The following is a 22,231-nucleotide window of genomic DNA, read 5'->3' as shown; positions in this document are numbered from 1 at the left end:
TAATACATGTAAAACATGAACACACATCCAAATATGAATAATGTTAGAGGTGTGACAGAAAAGAAGTTTGCCATGAGCAGACTATGATAAGACCAGTAACATTGAGGCATGAAGCATGTAGTATTGTACAGACTGAATAATATTGCATCGATCCTGCTAATAAAATTGTTCAGATCCTGTCGCGTAGATAATTACACAAATTAGTTACTGCATTGGTAGGTGCAGGAGTGCAAACTGGTAGAAAGTGGGTATACGTGGCATCATAATAAGCAATGGGTGTGAACAACTTACGAGACTATGGTAAATAAAACAAGGTAAGAGGCACGGTATATTAATAGTGCAGGTGCTCGACACCAGCAGTAGAGACAACCCTTTAAAGTACAGTGTCAAAGTCCAGTGTCGGTTGCAGTTCAACCGTTGAGGAGTGCAGTCACCCGGGGGAGAAGCCGTTGTTGCATCTGCAATATACCAATATGCAAATGTCCTGATGTTACTTGCCTTTAGTGGAGCCTTTGCCATATTGAATCCTACCATCCTGATCAACTGGCTTGAAAACATAGTTGGTCTTACGCAGAGTCAGTTCACCTCCCACATTACTATCCAGACTTATTCTTCAACATAGCTCCTTTCTTCTTCTCCTCCCAGGACAGTCTCTCCTGCAGGGCTCCACAAGGTCCCATCCTTGTAACCGTCCACTTCTCCATTTATATGCTCCCCCTGGGCCCTGTATCCAGAAACACAAGGTTTCATCTCATTGTTAGGCTGACTGTACAGAAATCTGACCTCTCTTCAAAAACCAATGAACAAACTCCTCCTGAACAGTCTTAGGGACTATCCTGAGGACGTGAAATGCCAGTTGTGTCTTGGGTTGATTTCTGATTCTGCCTTTAAGTTTGGCAAGCAGGTAAACGCTGCTGTCAAAACTTTATTAAGGTATTTATAATTTTATTCATCTTTCTTTAGTTTATGTTTTACTTTTCACTCACTTTCATTTAAAGTAATGCAGAGTGCATTTTAATGTATGAAATGTGCTATATGGATCGATCGGTCAATTGAGCGATTGATCGATCTATCGAAATCTAGTTTCTTTTTTCTTCTTTTTTCTTTTTTTTTTAACCTTTGCTGTCGGCTGGCTTGGCACGCAACACAGGATAGTATGCCAAAGTGTCCTAGACAGAGTTAATCTGCAGGTGTGGTTCAGATTCTCCACCTGCAAAGGCAATCTTCATTAATTTTCAAGGACCACTTACAATACATAAGTCTGTCCTTTGGATGGTCTGTGGGATGACAAGAGCCCAGGGCTTTACTTATACATTTATAGCAGCTGAACAACCAATCAGCATCCCTTCTCCAAGTGGGGCACAGTCACCACGAATGAAACAAGGAAACTCAGAAACGAGAAATGACAACGTGCATCTGATGAGACATTGACATTGCTGAAAAGAGCGAAGAGACCACCCCCAGGCAGCCCAGGATGATGACGGGCCCCCTCCCGAGGGCGATCACGACCTGGGCAAATCTGGCCAGTGCCTGCCTGGTGCCCACGACCAGGTGGCACATCCCACAGCAATCAGCACAACCCCCCCTCCCCTCTATGGCACGCAAGAGCCACGCCCACTGGGCGGGTGAGCCCACTGACCTCGGGGCCCAACCCACGAACGCGCCCCATAAGCACACCCCTAAGTCGACTACAGGCGAGTGTACAATGTGAGCACGTGTCGTTGCCTAGGAATCCCATTTTTGAGCATTTGGTTTTTGGGGTGAAATGTGCTCTGTGCAAGACTCCGTACTGGATAAGCTGCATTTCTGAATATTGGGTCACAGAAAACATATTACAGACGTACTAGTTTCTTTTGTTCTCGTGCCATTTCTATAATTACATCCCTTCTCTCACTCGACTCACTCACACCCTGAACCTCCATCGTAGCTCCCACTCGTTCCTGCCCCACCTGCATCTTATCCGGAACGATGCGGCGAGGCTCCTGACAGGCTCCAGAAAAGGAGCGACCGTGTTACGCTTGCCTCTTTGCACTGGCTCACGGCACATTTTATAATGGATTTCAAGGCGCTGTTGTTAGCACCTTTTAGTTCCCGTGTTACCTTTGGGTCCCTCGGATCCTGATTTGCAGCCTCTGAGTCTCCCACTGGTCCGGTCTGCAGGGCTCAGCGACCTCTTGCTGTTGGGGTCTCTGTGCTGTGGAGGCGCTTCTCTTCTCGATTAGCTCCACTGCTTCGGTAAATGTATAAATGAATTTACCTCGACCTTGACATTGACCATACCTGCTTGCATCTCTCGTCTCGTGATTTGTATTGGATGAATTGGCCCGCCTCATCAGAAACCACTAGTTACTCTGAAGTCCCAGAAACAGCATCCCGAAGACACCTTGCAGTCTGCATTCATCATTGAGGCCTCTAGGCCACCGTCCTTCCTCTCGTTTGAAGTATAAATTAGATTACCAGATGGCAATAAAGATCAGAAGAGGACAGTAATGCAGGGGATTGTTTTATTAGGAGAATATGCAGCCAGTACATACTCCGAAGACTTTTTATACATCCCGAGAACAAATGAGCGCACACAAAGGGAAACCAGAAGCACACGCTGGTGTCCGACACTCGCTCTCAAGAGGCGAAACATGGGGCAGAACCTCGCTCGTTTCAATTTGAGCCCATTTCCAATCAGTAATTGTTAAAATAAAGGGGTAAAATGTTTCACATATTTCGGATAATCTTGCGTGTGTGTCCATGTTAGACAGTCATGGGTGCTTGTTCATGGAAAGCCTTCCAACATGTCAAAATCAACACCAAGAGGTCAGAGGTTATGTTTTTGATAACAAGAATAAAAATACAACACACATGGCTTGTTGTGTTGTACACGCTTGATCATTTGTTGAGAGCAGAGCATGGGTTTGCCTACAGATAGGACATAAAATCAATATTTTGGAGTAATTTTTCAAAGAGACCTGAGCAGTTTCCAAACATCCGTTCCGCTACATTATTACTGTTGTGTTCATTTGTGTCATTTGACCACTGTGGTGTTTAACAGCTACCCATGCGGCACTCTGTGGTGTCACGGCCACTACATTTTCTTCCTCTTTTCTTTTCTCTCCTCTTTTATCTAATCTAGTGTTACTGTTTCCATTCGATTCTCGGGCTGGTCTCCAACAAGAATACCGGGGGGGGGGTGATGGAGGAGGAGGAGGAGGAGGAGATTGAAAAGGGTGGATTTGGTTCGTGTGATGTTGCGTTATGCGGGACTGCAAGCTGTGAACACAAAGCATGAGAGATTATGTTCAGTTCAGTTCAGTAGATATTTGCTGCTCACGAGGGGCAAATAATCTTCAGAGATTTTCAGAACAGTATTCAAAACAATGAAGTAAATAATCCTGCAGGAACATAAAGCTCTGTTTCTTTTTTTTGGCCAGCAGAGGGAGATGTGTATCTAAAGTTTTGCAGCTCCGTTGCAATGCCCTTGGTATGAGAACAATTTCAAGAGACTCCTTCATGAGCATGGCTGTATTGCTGACTGAGCCCCAAAACCACCAGGGGCCCCAAAAAGACGGGGGAATCTGTGATCTCAAAGGCAGGATTACAAAATGGAGGAAGGAGCCAAGGCTTAAACCTTATAGAAATCCATCCATCCATTATGCGAACCGTTTATCCTGCTCTCAGTGTCGTGGGGATGCTGGAGCCTAACCCAGCAGTCATTGGGCAGCAGGCGGGGAGACACCCTGGACAGGCCGCCAGGCCATCACAGGTCCGACACACACACACACACCTAGGGACAATGTAGTACGGCCGATTCACCTGACCTACATGTCTTTGGACTGTGGGAGGAAACCGGAGCCCCCGGAGGAAACCCACACAGACACGGGGAGAACAGGCAAACTCCACACAGAGGACGACCCGGGACGACCCACCAGGGTTGGACTACCCCGGGACTCGAACCCAGAACCTTGCTGTGAGGTGACCGTGCTAACCACTGTGCCACCGTGCTACCACCTTATATATCCCACTGATAAAGTTCACTGTCACAATTTGTGAAGCTACAGTTGTTAGTATTAAAGGAGCCCAAAATACAGCTTTCACTGCTATGGCCCCTCAAGTTATAGGCTCTGTTCAAGCAAGGACTAAAGCTACAATCGCTAATGAATGAACGAAAGCCACTTTATTTGACATTGTATTCTTACAATGGATTTCCTTTTCTGCATTTAACCCATCCTATTGTAGATTGTATAGGAGCAGTGGGCAGCTGCTGTGCCTGGGCCAGTTCTTCTTTCCATTGCCTTGGTCAGGGGCACAGACTTAGGGGCACGGTATTAACCCTCACATGCATGTCAATTTGATGGTGGGAGGAAAGCGGAGCACCCGGAGGAAACCCACGCAGACACGGGGAGAACATGCAAACTCCACACAGAAAGGACCTGGGATGGCCTGGGGTTCGAACCCAGGACCTTCTTGCTGTGAGGCAACAGCGCTGACCACTGGGCCACCGTGGTATAGATGTTGGAGATACACTGTGTCCTGCTGTAGGGGTCTGAGCTACAGTAGCACACAACATCTACTTGCTAACTGTAGCCATGCTGCAGACAGCCCCTTGCTTTATTGTATGACAGAAAAACTATACTGATGTGCAAAGGATCTTATCACGCCGTTTAGACCATATTGAAGGAAAGAGCTGAAAGGAACTGTTTTCTGGATTGCTAAAATTAGCTGTAGCTAGATTGTATTTTGCAGCTAGCTTGGTAGTGGCTGTCTGAAGGTAGGGGAGCCTGCTGAACTTGCTTGCCTTTGATTAAACTGCCCCTGCATATGAGGATGTTACTGAACATCAATGCTAAACATTCTTCAGCGTTTTCGTAAAGTCTTTTGGTTTAAGCCCAGACCAATAATCACATGACCGGGACCCTGAGGAGTTCTTCTACGGCCTCATGACTTCATCAGAAAAACGATCAGATCTAGGTACATCTAGTCCAGAGATGAAAAACCTCATCTGTCTTTCAGAGATGGACGAAAGGTCTTATTGATTTCCGAATAAGACCTGAGTGAGAACAAAAACTGTGCAGATTAAAACAATCAGTTACCAGTTTCCAGTCAGACACAACTTTTACGGTACCTGCACTTGCATATGCTAATCCACACTTCTCTTTCCTCTGTAGATCACTGAAAGAAAAGACATTGAAACTGATGTTAGAAAATGCACCTGGTATTTCCTTTGTCCCATATAGATGAGCTGTCTTACATCTGTCCCTAACAGTGAATGGAAAGCCATGCCCCTAACATAAGTTTAATTTATGATTCTTCTTCTTATTATTACTATTATTATTAATACAAACCCTCCTTTAAAAAAAAAGCATTGAACTAGTTGGCTGATTTCAATGACTTGCAGCAACTACCCTTTCTCTGCCTCAGTCTACAGTAAATTAGGGAGCGTTACTATTTTACACACTGAACAGCGACGAAAAACAGCAACAAAATAGCAGAAATCAATTCACTCACCCATGCCAACACCACTTCCCGAGCAAGTGACTGAGAAAATAAAACAAATACGAGAACATGAGGTCAACCAGAAATATCAATGTTAATCGTGATGATTTCGAATACACATAATGTAAAATATTCAAATCATTGTGTTTTAATTTACTATTTCCTGGTCAATTGGCTGTGATTAGTTGCCCTTCCCAGTTTTCACTCCCCAGCTAAAATAACACGAATGAGTAATTAAAACTCTGTGAGATGCTCATGAAACGATCAGCTGTGAAACCAAGAAGTATGAAAAGGTCACTATTTGTGCATGCACTACTAACAACGTGTGTGCATAGATTTAAATATAGATAGACAGATAGATAGATAGATAGATAGATAGATAGACAGATAGATAGATAGATAGATAGATAGATAGATAGATAGATAGATAGATAGATAGATAGATAGATAGATAGATAGATAGATAGATAGATAGATAGATAGATAGATAGATAGATAGATAGATAGTAAATGAGGAGCAGAATATTAAGATAGATGTAGGAAAAAACGTTAATAAATTTTTTCCTACATCTATCTATCTATCTATCTATCTATCTATCTATCTATCTATCTATCTATCTATCTATCTATCTATCTATCTATCTATCTATCTATCTATCTATCTATCTATCTATCTATACATAGGCAGCTGATGAGTGCATTGAGCACGAAACAAGCTTGTTCTGCCATTTAACAACTTTGAGCTACAAATTTTTTATTTATTTTTTTTGAAAATTATTTCACACTTTAAAATAGGGTCATCAAAGGGTGACCAATAGAAGCCATAATAACTATTGTATTCATTTCAGATTTAAAATTGTTTTTTTGTAGAAATTCAAGTACCAGCTTTAAAGGAAAATTCCACTATTTTTAAACCTAAGCCTTGTTTGCCTGTCGCTGGGAGTAAAACTGAGCGATGGGGTTGCAGGATCTTTTAAACTGATTCAGTACTGATCAGCCTCATGTCACCGGACTGCCGCAGACCACCACCCTGGGATGTGGTAAAACATGATGACTGGTCGAACAGGGCTTGTGTTAAAAAAAAGAGAAAGAGATGCGGTCTGCTGCAGTACCTGAGTACAGCCTCTCGTGGCAGAACTCGACCTTGCCGCCGTGGCGCGTGAGCGGGGCCACCACCACGTGGTAGACGCCCCCACACTGGACGTTGCTTACGTCACAGCGGTTCTCCCCAGGGGGCGGCGTGCAGGTGTAGTTGGCGCTGCTCCCCACCATCTCTGCTGTGTAGTTGTGGTGGCCGGCAGGGGCGCGCCAGTACACCCGCAACGAGTCGTTGGCCATCCGGTGCAGCTTAATACCCCACGGGCAGCAAGCGCCTGTAAGGGACACGGGTTTTACTAGAGTATCAGGCTGAGCTTGAAGCATACCTCCCGATACCGAGAAACCAGCCTGACAGCAAGTGTGCTTGCGAAGTAGGAGCCTTCAGCTCATTATTCAGTTTTACATACAGTGGCGCCCCCAAGGGGTGGCCAGGGGTGGCCACGGCCACCCTGATACTATCCCTGGCCCACCCCCCCGCTGGCCCCCCCCAGCCACGAGTTGCATATGCAGAATATGCTTCTGATTATGCATAATATGGCTCTATCTGATATTTTACATTAGGTGCTGTTCATTTAAAATCAATAATGTATATTTTTCTTAACTCTCATATTGACAGTTTTCCACTAGGCAATACAGTATACTGCAACAGCAGCATAGAATTCCCGAAATTCAGTCATGGCTTTTGGTTTTGGTGTGCCACCCCAAGATTTTCAGTGGCCCCATTTGCCCCCCCCCCCTACGAAAAATGTCTGGGGGCGCCACTGCTTACATATGCAGGAGATACACCAAGATGGAGCTGCGAGGACTTCTCCCCTTTGTCTAACAGCCTTAGGCCCAGGGCTGAAACTAGATTACGTCATTGGTGCCACTGTTAAAAAGAAACATTGCCAAAGCAGTTCGCAAAATGGATACACTGAAACTTCAAATCGTAAGTTCCGATACACAGGAGGCTACACTTCTTCTTCTTCTGCGATCGTGTACCTGTATAATGTTTCCAACTAAATAAAGATGTGTGAGATCTACAGGTAGACCATTGTAAGGCCTCTGCAAATAAACAGATGTAGTGGTTATAGGGATACACAATTCCCCCTATTGAGCTGGTAGGAACGTTTGTTTACAGCTGGTGTTTTCTCGGTTCGTGTTCACATTGGCACACTTCCGCTGCGCGTGGGTTTTTGTGGTTGTTGTTATGGTGAAGGAATAAATGGTGCACGTTGTGTAGCCGAAAGAGAAAGTTGTCACGACTCCTGATCGAGCTCCTCTACACAGATGCAATTTTGTAATAAAAAAAGAAGCTACAGAACCTGACCCAGCGCCAATATTTACTAAATGACTTCATAAGCAGTTATGCTATAATGATAATTATTATTACTATTATTGTGAGCGGTTATTTTCTTGCCCGGTGCGGGATTCGGTGCGGGATTCGATACGGGGTGTACTAACCGCTCGGCTAAAGGGTCAGACTCGTCTTATTAGTAGTTTACGTCCCGTTAGCTAGGGGCTAACGTGTCTTATTAGTAGTTTACGTCCCGTTAGCTAGGGGCTAACGTGTCTTATTAGTAGTTTACGTCCGATTAGCTAGGGGCTAACGTGTCTTATTAGTAGTTTACAGAAGTTAGCTAGGGGCTAATGTGTCTTATTAGTTTACGTCCCGTTAGCTAGGGGCTAACGTGTCTTATTAGTAGTTTACGTCCCGTTAGCTAGGGACTAACGTGTCTTATTAGTAGTTTACGTCCCGTTAGCTAGAGGCTAACGTGTCTTATTAGTAGTTTATAGAAGTTAGCTAGGGGCTAACGTGTCTTATTAGTAGTTTACAGAAGTTAGCTAGGGGCTAACGTGTCATATGAGTAGTTTACAGAAGTTAGCTAGGGGCTAACGTGTCTTATTAGTAGTTTCCAGAAGTTAGCTAGGGGCTAACGTGTCTTATTAGTAGTTTACAGAAGTTAGCTAGGGGCTAACGTGTCTTATTAGTAGTTTACATTATCATTACATTTATATAGCGCTTCACAGTGAAGGGGGGGAACTCACTTCAACCACCACCAATGTGCAGCACCACCTGGGTGATGCAGCGGCAGCCATTTTGCGCCACAACCCTCACCGCACATCAGCTTGAGGTGGAGAGGGAGGAATCATTGAGCCAATTGCATGGGGGGGGGGTTGATTAGGTGGCCAGGTGGAGAGAGCCAGGTTAGGGATTCTGCCAGGCCACCGGGGGACCCCCTACTCTTTGCGATAAGTGCCATGGGATCTTTAATGACCACGGCGAGTCAGGACCTGGGTTTAACGTCTCATCCGAAGGACGGCGTCTCCTACAGCACAGCGCCCCCGTCACTGCTCTGGGGCGCTGGGATTTGATATTTCTTGTTTTTATTAGGACCAGGGGGAAGACTGCCCCCTACTGGCCCACCAACACCACTTCCGGCAGCAACTCAGTTTTCCCGGAAAGGCTTCCATCCAAGTACTAGCCAAGCGTGTGTGTGTGTGTATGTGCAAAGCAACAGATTAAGCTGAAAACCTTTCACAGCACTAATGCTCCTTTTGAACCAATGACAATCTCAGAAACTGGCGCCACTCCCACATTTGCCGCGAGGAGCTGCCGTTCTTTCACGCGGGACGTTGTACTCACTGGATGAGAAGCCCTGATAGGTGCAGTTCGATCTGACTCCCGAGCGACTGAATGCCTCCATACTGACGGTGTAGTTGGTGCCACAGGTAATGCATCCCATTAGGCAGTGGGAGTCCTGGGCGTGGCACCGGGCGTGACCCCGCGATGACGTCAGCGACGTGATGAATGACTCCGCCCCTCTGGCGTGAGACCATGTGACGTTTGACATTGCCTGAGTCACCTGATCCACAGTCAGGTTTACGGGGCAACAGGGTGCTAACATAGATAGATAGATAGATAGATAGATAGATAGATAGATAGATAGATAGATAGATAGATAGATAGATAGATAGATAGATAGATAGATAGATAGATAGATAGATAGAGACAGACAGACAGACAGACAGACAGACAGACAGACAGACAGACAGACAGACAGACAGACAGACAGACAGACAGACAGACAGATAGATAGATAGATAGATAGATAGATAGATAGATAGATAGATAGATAGATAGATAGATAGATAGATAGATAGATAGATGGACAGAGAGATAGATAGATGGTATCTTGTGAGTCTTACATTTTAATGCAAAGATCAGACCTTGCAACAAACTCAGCTGTTACCATGCATATATCGGATGTGGCTGCTATTCTAGGTTTATTCTTTCACCATGGCAAAGGTCATCCGAGGGTCGCATTCTCTCAGCTGCATCTGGGTTTAACGTTGCAACTTGCAAGTTTAATGTACTGTCCACACGCAAACAGTTTTACTCCCCGTGACGACACCGCCAGGACTATATTGTCATTAGCTGTGCAAAGGGACTTCACAGTGACAAGACAGAGAGGCGTTTAAGTGAAGTTCAAATCCAGCTTTCATCCAATCCCAAAACAGCTTTCATATATATAGCCAGTACATACGTTCCCTGTAGAATATTGACTGACTCACCTGTTTCCCAAGAAACAGAGTAGCTGGGTAAACTCAGGCCTGCCGGGCTGCGGGCGATGCTGCTGACCTCGTAGATGGACCCACAGGACAGGCCGCTCAGGTCACAGCTGCTGTCGGCGGTGGTGCAGGTATACACGCCGCCCCCTCCCCGTGCAGTCACGGTGTAGTTGGCTGCACGGTTGTCTGCCGTCCAGCTCACAGTGATGCAGGTTGTTGTGTTTTTCCGATTCACCGTCAGATCCGTCGGCATACAAGGGGCTGGGAGGGACAAAAGCGCCGCAGTCAGACTTCTGCCCTCCACTTCGTAAACCAGCACTTCTGCAAACGCTACCTCGGGCCGCTTACTCCTTGTATCTGTGATAGTCAGGATTTTAATCCATTATATACTGTATTCTGACTTTACCGTGTGCTCCACGGCGTCCCGTGAGCGCAACAAAAATGTGGGGTTGCTGAAAGCACAACTATCGTGTGCATGACGGACATAAAGAGGAAGGAGAACCGAACGTATTAGTCCCACCGAGGCTGGAAATTTGTCTTTGGGAAACTCGTCTCAAACGTAACGAGTAAAAGCTGTGTAAAACCCAGTTTTAAAACTCCATAAAAACAGGAGTTATCAAACACACACATGTTAATGAGCACCCTCGATGCTGAGGAGGAGTACTTCAGCATCATGTAAAAAAATCAGAATTAATTAATGCATGTTTAAATACATAAAACTGTTGTGTTGGGGGGGGGGGGGTCTGCAGGACACTGGAGTCGTTGCCAGTGCAGCTAGCCCCTCAGCGGGCGGCGCACACATCTGCTCCTGCCTGCACTCCTACGTTTCGTCAACATCAAAATGAAAGCCATTTTATTCTCACGAGGAACGTGTTCTCTGCGTGTAACCCATCCTATCGTATAGGAGCAGCGGGCAGCTGCAGTGCGACTCCAGTTCTTCTTTCCACTGCCTTGCTCAGGGGCACAGGCAGGAGTATTAACCCTAACATGCATGCCTTTTTGGTGGCGGGGGGAAAGCGGAGCGCCCGCCCGGAGGAACCCATTGCAGAGAACATGCAAACCCTACACAGAAAGGACCTGGGGTTCGAACCCAGGACCTTCTTGCTGTGAGGCGACAGGGCTAACCTCCGGGCCGCCGTGCCGCTGTGCCTCTTGGTCTCTGTGGCGCGCTGATGCCCAATTATTGTGTGTAGTGTGCCGAATAATGTTATTTCTTGTTTGGTCTCCTTGCCCTTAATTGCCTACTACTACACTGCTCAAAAAAATAAAGTCAACACATAAGCAATGCGACGTAGCTCCAAGTCAACAACACTTTTGAGATATCAACCTGTCCAGTTAGGAAGCTACACTGATTTGTGACTCAATGTCACCCGTTGGCAAATTGTCTAATTTCCACCAGGTGGAAATTAGACAATTTGCAAGACAACCCCTATAACAGGGATGGATTTGCAGGTGGTGGCCACACACACACTACTGAGCCTCGTTTTGAGTCGTCTTGAAGAATTTCCACAGAGGTTGGATCAGCCTATGTTCTCATTTTCCGCTTTGATTTTGAGTATGATTCTGAATCCGGACCTTAATGGGCTAATGATTTTGATTTCCATTGATCACTCTTAGGTTATGTTGCTCTAAACACATTCCTCTGTCTAATAAATAAAGATTTTCAGCTGAAATATTTCATTCATCCAGGTCTATATTGTGTTTTTAGGTGTTCCCTTTATTTTTTGGAGCGGTGTAGTTGCCTATATGTTGTGTCTCCCCCCCCCCCCCCATTACAGACCTCTTTTTTGGTTGTCGGTGCTCTGAGGCTTTGGTTGGTGGGGAAGCAGTGCGAACGCATTGTGGAGGAGGGGGCTGGCCTCACTATAGCCAGGGCCGGTCTGTATACGGCTGTGCCACACGGTTCTCTGCCGGTTTCCCAGCAGTCTTAAGGATTCTGGATAACTGGTTTTCTAGTCTTTGAGCTGAATGCCGCACCAATAACGATCCCGCACCAAACGAAGATGTCGAAAACCAAAACCTTCTCTCTGAAGTACATCCGTACTGAGTGTGTGTGTGTGTGTTTTATCTACCCGTCTCCTTGGTGTGAGGGTGGCAGTGGCGGTTGCAGCCTCTGACGTCGTTGCAGGGTGTCACCAGGACGGTGTAGAGGCTGTTGCACCTGAGGTCAGAGAGGGCGCAGACCGGCGCCGTGTCGTTACAGAGGATAACCTCTGACCTGTCCGCAGCCCGCGTCTCGTACAGCTCCGCCCCTCGCGCGGCCGTCCAGGCGATCTCCATGGTGTCCGGGGTTACCAGAGAGATGGACACGTCCTCCGGACAGCAAGGCACTAAGGTGACACAGACAATATTACTTTCACACACACACACACACACACACACACACCTAGGGACAATTTAGTATGGAAACCCACACAGACACGGGGAGAACATGCAAACTCCACACAGAGGACGACCCGGGACGACCCCCCAAGGTGGGACTACCTCAGGGCTCGAACCCAGGACCTTCTTGCATAACACAGAGATCTACACGCATCTTGTGCCATGCTGTCCAGCAGTGGGCACATGCATGACAATTTGGACCCAAACCAAAGTTCCTCTGAGCATGTCAGGAGGGCGCTGCTGCAGAAGTACGGAGGTGGGTGTGTCACTACGAGCGGGTGGGTCCGAAGAGCATTGTGCCCTCTGATTGATTAACATGGCCCCTGTGTTGCATCATTAACCATTAACTATTAAATTAATTCAAATGTTAATTATTAAATATTAACATGCATTACTTTAAATACAACTGAGCTGCTGAGTAACACAACTCTGCACAACTACAAAGTCCTACAAGGTGCTGGTGAAGCGCAGGGGGAAAAACAGATCTTGAAGAAGCTTAAACTCCAGACCTGGACTGCTTTTTCATTATTCCGAGACAAATGGTCCCAACAAAGCAATAATGAGCGGCGTAACATTTTTACTTGCCATGGAAAAGCACAAAAGACGTGATTTCAGACCAGTCGATCTAACGTGTCAGTGTGCCGCAAGCACGCGTCCTCAAAGAGCCGACGCGATTACACGACACTGACTTCTTTAAGTGGTGCAAAAACAGAACTGGCTGCACTGTGGCCGGTGCTTACAGGTGGTGTAGTTGAGGACCCGTCCGGGGGGACTAGAGCCAGCTTGGTTGAGGGCATACACGGACATCAGGTATGTGTGGCCACACTGACAGGTGTAGTTGCAGCTGTCTCCGGTGGTGTTGCACACCACCTCCCCTCCGTCGCCTCTCTTGATGAAGCCGGCGTACTTGTCGGCGTGGGGCACGGCGTTCCATGCCAGCGTGCAGTTCCCTGCGTCCGTCTCCACCGCTGCGAGAGACTCTGGCGGGCAGGGGACTGGGGACACAATGGGTTAAGGCACACTGAGGGATGCAGCAGTAAACGACATGCACTGAGGAAGTTTCTCAATGTAAAGCGGAGAGGTCGGTGTGGCTATCACTGTCAGTACGGTGAGTTACCATGCAAATGGGTACTGATTTACTTCTTTTACACATTGAAGGGCGTAGGAATCATTAGTATCGCTGAGTTTCCCCAAACTAATGTAAAGCTGAGTCTTAATGGGATGATGAGGGTTTTCACTGAATGATGAATTGTGATTGTAGTAGTATATCTCTAGCTCCTTTTCAGTGTTTCATCCATCCATCCACTATCCAAACCGCTTATCCAGCCCTCAGGGTCACAGGGATGTTGGAGCCTATCCCAGCAGTCATTGGTCGGCAGGCGGGGAGACACCCTGGACAGGCCGCCAGTCCATCACAGGGCCCACACACACACACACACACTCACACATAGGGACAATTTATTATGGCCGATTCACCTGCCCTATATGTGTTTGGCCTGTGGGAGGAAACCGGAGCCCCCAGAGGAAACCGGGGAGAACATGCAAACTCCACACAGAGGACGACCCCCAAGGTTGGACTACCCCGGGGCTCGAACCCGGGACCTTCTCACTGCGGGGTGACCGTAGTAACCGCTGCACCACCGTGCCGCCCGCCCTTCAGTGTTTCAGAAGGTTTAAAACAGATTTTGCTCATATTATCATGCAGCTTTATCATCTCAAATGGCCAAGAGCAGGAAATACGAAAGAGATGGAGTGGTGTTTTGTTATAAAGTGCAAAATTATTCCACTATCTTGCAAATATTCTGTCCTGTTTTCAAGTGAGAACAGCAAGGAAGTACTAATCTACGGTTTTAAGCAACAACAAAAAAATACACCGGTTAGCAAAAGCGTGCCCTCCGACACGTTCGAGTCACTCATCTGTCCTTGTCTCTGACACGTCTGGTCGTGACTTCCTGTGTCTGGTTATTTACAGTCATCACACTGTACTGCCCGGCGTTTGTGTTTTCCTCAACACAGACACCGTTTTTGTTCCTCCAAACGGAGTCTGGGGACAACACGAGACTGGGAAAAACTCCCGGCTCGCCTCCCTGCGCATATGTGTAGCTCCTCGAAAGACATTTCTCTTTCCACGTCCATGCATTTGTGCTGAACAAAGGCATCGCTCTTCTTTATTATCGAGCAGAAAAAAGAATTAGAGCAAAAAATTCCCATTTTCCCAAAATTCCCATTTTTAAACAAATTACATTTGCCTATTAGCAGCGTCAATACATGCTAATACCAACATTTCTTTTTTTGGGGGGGGAATTCCCCCCATATTTCTCCCCAATTGTACCCATCCAATTACCCCACTGTTCCGAGCCGTCCCGGTCTCTGCTCCACCCCCTCTGCTGATCCAGGAGGGCTGCAGACTACCACATGCCTCCTCCCATACATGTGGAGTCACCAGCCGCTTCTTTTCACCTGACAGTGAGGAGTTTCACCAGGGGGACGTAGTGCATGGGAGGATCACGCCGTTCCCCCCGCAACAGGCACCCCGACAGACCAGAGGAGGCGCTAGTGCAGCGACCAGGACACATACCCACATCCGGCTTCCCACCCGCAGACACGGCCAATGGTGTCTGTAGGGACGCCCGACCAAGCCGGATTCGAACCAGCGATCCCCACGTTGGTAGGCAACGGAATAGACCGCCACGCCACCCGGACGCCCTAATACCTACATTTCCGTGATAATTTAACCCAAACAGAGCAGCCCCATTACTCACAGGTGACGAAGACCAGAGGATTGGACGGGAGGCTGGGCCCGGCCTCGTTCCAGGCCGTGACCTGGATGGTGTGAGTCTCCCCGCACGCCACCGGCGACAGGGAGCAGCCGCCGGATGTGGAGTTACATTGGAGGTTCGCGTCACTCGTCACAAAGTATTCGGTGGTCCCGTGGACCTCCTGACCCAGGTCCCAGGACACCAGCAGCTCGGCCGAGCCGTCGCCCGGCGCCACAGATGCGGTTAGAGAGGCTGGTGTCGGAGGTCCTGTAGCACATCGAGACACACAAAGCGACACGTTAACCGGTAAACAAGACGCGAAAACTCCAAAACATAAAAGACGGTAAAAGGGGCCGCTCTCGCAAACCCCGCCCCTGTCCACCCTTACGTGTGGTCTGGTTGATGTACGAGCTACCCTCCCCCCGCCTCCCCTCCGGGTCCCAGGCGTAACCCCTGATGACGTAGAGGGAGCCGGCCTCCAGGCCCGAGACGGTCATGCTGGTGTCTGTGGTGTTCAGCGTGGCGCCGTTGTCGGAGCCCAGCCTGTGGATGACCAGGGAGTAGTGCACGGCGTGGTCCACGAGCTCCCAGGACACGACGATGCTGTCATTGGTGGGGGAGGAGGCGGTCAGCTGAGGAGGAGGCAAAGCTATGGGAGAGGGGGGGGGGGAAACAAAAGAGGCAAAAAATATCATGTCAAGTTTGAGAAGTGTTTCCATGGGATGAACCCTGTTGACACAGCAAGAGTACATGTTATTGGCCCTCAATGCAGGTAAGTTAGGAATCATCATTATCATCATCATCATCATCATCATCATCAGCCGCTTCTCCGGGGTCGGTTGGCGGTGGCAGCAAGCTAAGTAAGGCACTCCAGGCGTCCCTCTCCCCAGCAAGGCCCTCCAGCTCCTCCTGGGGGATCCCGAGACGTTCCCGGGCCGGATGGGACGTGTAGTCCCTCCAGCTCCTCCTGGGGGATCCCGAGACGTTCCCGGGCCGGATGGGACGTGTAGTCCCTCCAGCTCCTCCTGGGGGATCCCGAGACGTTCCCGGGCCGGATGGGACGTGTAGTCCCTCCAGCTCCTCCTGGGGGATCCCGAGACGTTCCCGGGCCGGATGGGACGTGTAGTCCCTCCAGCTCCTCCTGGGGGATCCCGAGACGTTCCCGGGCCGGATGGGACGTGTAGTCCCTCCAGCTCCTCCTGGGGGATCCCGAGACGTTCCCGGGCCGGATGGGACGTGTAGTCCCTCCAGCTCCTCCTGGGGGATCCCGAGACGTTCCCGGGCCGGATGGGACGTGTAGTCCCTCCAGCTCCTCCTGGGGGATCCCGAGACGTTCCCGGGCCGGATGGGACGTGTAGTCCCTCCAGCTCCTCCTGGGGGATCCCGAGACGTTCCCGGGCCGGATGGGACGTGTAGTCCCTCCAGCTCCTCCTGGGGGATCCCGAGACATTCCCAGGCCGGATGGGACATGTAGTCCCTCCAGCGAGCTCTGGGCCTACCCCGGGGTCTCCTCCCGGTTGGCCGTGCCCGTCGGACGTACGTTAGGAATATTTGTTCTAACCGGGCAGAATATTGACAGATCGTGAACGCAGACGGTATGCAAAATGATGGTCAAATTATTGGGATTGGCTAAAGCCAGTGAGCCCAAACCGGTGTCCAGATGTGCTTGTCTGGACAAACTCGGGGGCAGCTGTTGCGGTAAAGCCACACGCGCAATGCTGTGTTATGTTGTGTAACATCGCCTTGTCTTACACCGCATTATATTTGGGTCACGCTATATCATACGGTTCAAATACATCACGTCAAGACTTGTCTTAGTGTTTAAATGGGGGCTCATGACATAAGTACACGCCCGAAGCCTTCTGAGTGTGTTAGAAACCCCGCTGAGGTGTTCATGTTACACCGTCACTATTTGAGATCCCACAATGGCCCAAACCAGGGAGGGGGTCTATGCACCATTTCACCCGAGCCGAACAAAATGGTAAACACTGAGCACAAAACGACGAAACTGCTTGTGGCGCGTTTGTGGCGTTCGGAGGTATCACATCGTGTCACTGTACACTGGGTGGTTCCCCGGGGAGGGAACCTACGTCCCCCAGATGAGGGCGGCTCTTTGTGTTTTACTTAGAAAGGAGCGGGGCACAGTTACCTCCCATGCATGGAAACCCACTCCCCCCACCCCACCCCACCCCCGGGGGGCTCGAAGTGTGTCTTATATGGTCAGGCCTTGATTTGCACAGGTAATGAAATGGGGTTTCTGCTACAATGAGGGAGATCAAGTGACTTATCTGGGAATGAGGGGTGATGATAATGACGCTCGGTGTTTCCCAGCGGACGAGTGACTCATTTCAGTACAGCCTTCGGAAGTCCCCCCCCCCACCGGTGTGTAGCTGTTTTCCATATCTGATTATGTGTGTCATAAGGATTTCTGTTATTCTTTTCCCAGGTCGTTCCTCCAATAGATCTCAAAACACCTCATCATCATCATCATCAGCCGCTTCTCCGGGCTCGGGTGGCGGCGGCGGCAAGCTAAGTAGGCCACTCCAGACGTCCCCCTCCCCCCAGCAACGCCCTCCAGCTCCTCCCGGGGGGATCCCGAGGCCTTCCCGGGCCGGACTGGACGTGTAGTCCCTCCAGCGAGTTCTGGGCCTACCCCGGGGTCTCCCCCCAGTTGGCCGTGCCCGGCAAACCTCCAAAGGAAGGCGCCCAGGAGGGCGTCCTGATCTCAACTGGCTCCTTTCGACATGAAGGAGCAGCCCCGAGCTCCCTCCGGATGTCCGAGCTCCTCGCCCGATCTCCGAGTGCTGAGCCCAGACACCCTACGGAGGGAATTCGTTTATATATCGCGCCCTTTCGGTCCCTACCCAAGGCTCATGACCCTAGGTGAGCTCAAAACACAACGGCTATACGGCTGAATAAGTCCTGGGGTGGCAGTGCAGACAACAGACATCTGAAAGAGCAGAAACAGAAGGAATTCTCACACTTTGTATCGAGCACATTAGACGATGCGAGCGCCCACGGTACCTGTCTTTGCTGCTGTGGAGGGGGACGGCTGACTGCGGCCTCCGTTGTTTACAGCAATGATGCTGAGACTGTAGTCAGTGTACTGCTCGAGGGATTGGACCCGAGCAGGGGACGACAACACGGTGCTCTCCCTGAAGTAGCCGGCGGTGTTTTGGACGCGGACGATGTACTCGGTGGCCCCGGTCGTCTCCCCGAATTCAACTATCAAGGTGGTGCTATCCTTTGGCTTCGCCGTCTCGATGGGATCCATCGCCTCAGGGGCTGGGAAGCAGTTACAGTACATGAACGAGACACATATTGTTAGGGATTATGAGCGGTAAAAGAACACAATCACACAGTGAATCGAAAGGACCGGGGAAATCCGTCTACAGAGCCGCTGGAAACCGACAAAACAAGCCGACACGGGAGGCGCGTGTCATCGTTATCGTTACCGTCAATGCACGAAAAGGGTTACAGTGAACCAAATGAGGTGAAATCTCTCTCTCTCCTTCTTTTTTAATCACCTTTGTTAGTAATAAATTTGAGGAGGGGGGGAAGGCAGAAGCAACAATCTCCTGCATTTTACTAGCAAAAATACAACAATTTTCCAACGCTGAATACTTAAATCCCCCCCCCCTCCCAATGCTAATTGTAAATTCCTCCTATGAGGAAGGGACAAACACAAGTATTGCTCAACTTTCAGTCGCATTGCGAGACATCCTTTCAAATTTTCCTTGAACATGCATTGACCATATGCACTACTTTGCATGAGGTGGCACCTGCCCATAGCATCCACTTTAAAAAACATATATATATATACATTTAAGTGTGTAAATCAACATTTTCATTTTTTTACAGTAAGAGTTTCATCCTCAGGAGTTTAAATCCTCCACTAATTTTGCAAGACTTTTGAAAGGCAATTTCAAAACCAGTATCTCAACCCTAATATCTGCTGTGTGAACAAGTATTTTCTAGAAATTTGATTTCTTTTTCTTTTTTTTTGGTCTTTTTTATACCTTTATTGGACAGTGACGGCGGAGGCAGACAGGAAATGGAGAGAGAGCGAGGGGCGTGACGTACAACAAAGGTCTCCGGCTGGACTCCAACCGGCCATGTGGTGTGCGCCCAGAGAATAGGGCATTTTACATGCTGATAATGTGATATTATTATGCTATTGAAAACCTACAGCTGTCCACCCCCCCACTGTCAGCGTAGCGAGACGTTGAAACGGACCATTCATCCGGGCTTTAGGTGACATTTAACTTGTCCAAGATATTGAACCGTCCTCGTAAAAGTAGGGGATGAGGGCCTGCAGGCGTGGACAACCTACCCGTCCTCCACTGGAGAGCGTCGCTGCTCAGCGTCGCCTGGGAACTGTCCAGAGCTTCAATATCGATATCGTACAGGGTGTTCGGGGACAGGGATTTGACAGACCCCATCACGATGTTGGCGCCGAACTGGGCGAAAGCAGCCGGGTTGTTTGGCGTGTTCCGTGGGGTGACGGTGACCTTGTAGGAGCTGGCCCCAGAATACCTGGTCCATCTGAGGATCAGGGTCTTCGACGTTGCCGAAAACACGGATGCGGCGATATCTGAGGGGGGAGAGGGTGGTGATGGCACGGCTTTACGCGGTCATTATGTCACACAAAAACTGAGGGCAACAAAAATGAAGGTGTGTTTGGCAGTGACACAAGCAATTACAGGGGAAATAGTACAAAAAGGGGCATACCTGACTGGACTGCAGTCTGAAAAGTTGGAAGAATAAAGAACATTGACACCGGTTTTAAAGTCCCATTTAAACCACGCAAGCTCAGTTAAAACCTGTCCAACTCAACCATTGCTCTGCGGCCGCCCTGCTCGTGGGTGAAATTCCTAGTGCTGCGCGTTCCCTATGACACAATGGGTTGTTGTACCCTACCTGTACGCCGTTGCCCAGCAGTGCAAAAACTAGCAGCCACTTCATTGCGTCAGATCCCTGTGGATTCCAGCGGTCCCCTGCTGCTTCTGTTGGGGCCTTCATTACGCGTCGAGAATCCTTCACTCTCACTGTTTTACTTTTTTCTCTTCAACCGGTTTGACTCCTGTGTCGGTTCAAATACCCGCTCCTAGCCCGTCCCACCGAAGCCAGGTGTCCAATCAGAGACAGGCAAGAGGCAGGTGAGCGGCAGGAGAGAGGGTAGAACTTGTGTTGTCAGGGAGGTGTGAGGTAACGAGAGGGAATATGTGCAGGAGGGGCAAAAAGCAGCCCGGGAATCTGCTGTCGAGCGGCTCCGATTCGACACACCGGACCCGAACTGACACGACGTGTTTGTCGGTCGATGAGTCACAAATCCAAAATAAAACACAGTCTGTTGGTTTGTGCAAATGCACTGGTGTGTGGGGATTTAGAAGAAGCCAAACATTCGGGGGCAGTATAATGAGTGGGACTCTGCAGTGGGTCCAACCACTTGTGATTTGACCCATCCTTTGGATGGGATTTAGAATCACCGTGGCCCAGCGGTTGGCGCTAGCGCCTCACAGCAAGAGGGACACTGGGTTCGAACCCTGGGGTTGTCCAACCTTGGGAGTCGTCCTCTGTGTGGAGTTTGCATGGTCTCCCCGTGTCTGCGGTGGGTTTTCTCCGGGTGCTCCGGTTTCCCCCACCATCAAAAAGACATGCATGGTAGGGTCAGTACTCCTGTCTGTGCCCCTGCCCGAGGCGTGGCGAGACGGACCGGAGTTGGTCCTCGGGCGCTGCACTAGCAGTTGCCCACCGCTCCTAGCTACACAGCTAGGATGGGTTAAATGCAGAGCATCATTCTCCTATGGGGGATCAAGAATCAAAATCAAGATAAATCAAAACTAAAAAAAAAAGTCCAGCTCTTTTGAATGACGTCATTGCCTTCTGAGGCCTTATATCTCTCTCTCCCACAGCTGCATCTGAGTTTCCCGGATGACCAAACTCTGACTCAGAACGTGATGACTGTGTGGCCATATGCAACCTCACGAGAAGAGGAACAGTCTGAGAGCCCGGACTTGTCTCTGCCAGGGTGGAGGGTGCGGCAAAGCCGCGCTCCTGAGTCAGGCTCCACTGAAGTGAATGAGTCACAGGGGAACCGTGAGACCTCAAGGTCTCACCATCCCACTTCTGACACCAATGTAGTGAATTGGGGGGTGGGGGGGCAGCCCGGGATCGTCACAGCCGGGACGCGAACTCAGATTTCCCGCACCGCGGGCGACAAGGTTAACCAGTCGACTAAAGGGCGGGACGCGTTAGCCAAGGGCTAACTTGTCTACTTATTCGTGCACTACCCCACGCTTTCGGGAAGCGCGTCCCCGCGCTTCAGCACATCAGCTCCCTCACGCCTCTGGGCGCACGCGCTTCTGAAGACCTCACGGTCTCACCCTCCCAAAAATGGATGGTGAGACCGTGTTCGGACTCTGTAGTCGACTGGTTAACGTTGTCGCCCGCGGTGCAGGAGACACGGGTTCGCGTCCCGGCTGCGGCGGTTCCCGACTGCCCCCCCCCCTCCGAATTCGCTACATTGGTGTCACAAGTGGGATGGCGAGACCGTGAGATCATCGGAAGCGCGTGCGCCCAGAGGCGTGAGGGAGTTGATATGCTGAAGCATGGGGACGCGCTTCCCGAAGGAGGGTGGTAGTGTAACCTGCATGAATAAGCAGACACGTGTCCGACCCTTTAGTCGGCTGGTTAACGTTGTCGCCCGCGGTGCGGGAAATCCGAGTTCGTGTCCCGGCTGTGACGGTCCCCGACTGCCCCCGCCCCGAGTTCGCTGCATTGTGGGTAAAATGCAAATGAACCCCCTGTCTCCCAGCAGGAACACTCCAATAGAATTCGCCACTATATATATATATATATATTGTAACGTACATGGATAAGAAGATTTGCGGGTCTGACCCTTTAGTCGAGCGGTTAGCGATGCCTCCTGCGGTGCGGGCGATACGGGTTCGCTT

At 49.5% G+C, this 22,231-nt stretch overlaps 1 protein-coding gene across 1 annotated transcript; it reads right to left on the bottom strand.

Annotated features, from left to right (window-relative positions):
* Positions 1 to 3,130: 3,130 nt before the first annotated feature.
* Positions 3,131 to 20,297, bottom strand: LOC130109959 (fibronectin type III domain-containing protein 7-like). Its single transcript, XM_056276923.1, has 14 exons — positions 20,196 to 20,297; positions 20,007 to 20,022; positions 19,609 to 19,869; positions 18,300 to 18,560; positions 15,664 to 15,924; positions 15,279 to 15,542; positions 13,257 to 13,511; positions 12,207 to 12,464; positions 10,138 to 10,395; positions 9,209 to 9,463; positions 6,597 to 6,857; positions 5,497 to 5,526; positions 5,114 to 5,160; positions 3,131 to 3,261 (listed from the first exon to the last, which is right to left on the bottom strand). Exons 1-13 carry the CDS (start codon positions 20,295 to 20,297, stop codon positions 5,129 to 5,131), a joined length of 2,514 nt encoding a protein of 837 aa, XP_056132898.1. The 3' UTR covers positions 3,131 to 3,261; positions 5,114 to 5,128.
* Between the last annotated feature and the right edge of the window lie 1,934 nt (positions 20,298 to 22,231).

Source organism: Lampris incognitus, chromosome 3 (genome assembly GCF_029633865.1).
Source record: "Lampris incognitus isolate fLamInc1 chromosome 3, fLamInc1.hap2, whole genome shotgun sequence".
In the NCBI taxonomy this organism is placed as follows: Eukaryota; Metazoa; Chordata; class Actinopteri; order Lampriformes; family Lampridae; genus Lampris; species Lampris incognitus.
Note: the sequence above shows the minus strand (reverse complement) of the source record. Positions and strands in the feature narration are given on the sequence as shown.

What these genes read in the sequence shown, in the direction of transcription:
- LOC130109959 (XM_056276923.1), bottom strand. Translation starts at nt 20,297, where the DNA reads ATGAAGGCCCCAACAGAAGCAGCAGGGGACCGCTGGAATCCACAGGGA. An exon ending in CCACGAGAGGCTGTACTCAG is followed by an intron (nt 5,527 to 6,596) that starts GTACTGCAGCAG and finishes TTATTTTCTCAG; the next exon opens with TCACTTGCTCGGGAAGTGGT. An exon ending in GGGAAGTGGTGTTGGCATGG is followed by an intron (nt 5,161 to 5,496) that starts GTGAGTGAATTG and finishes CTTTTCTTTCAG; the next exon opens with TGATCTACAGAGGAAAGAGA.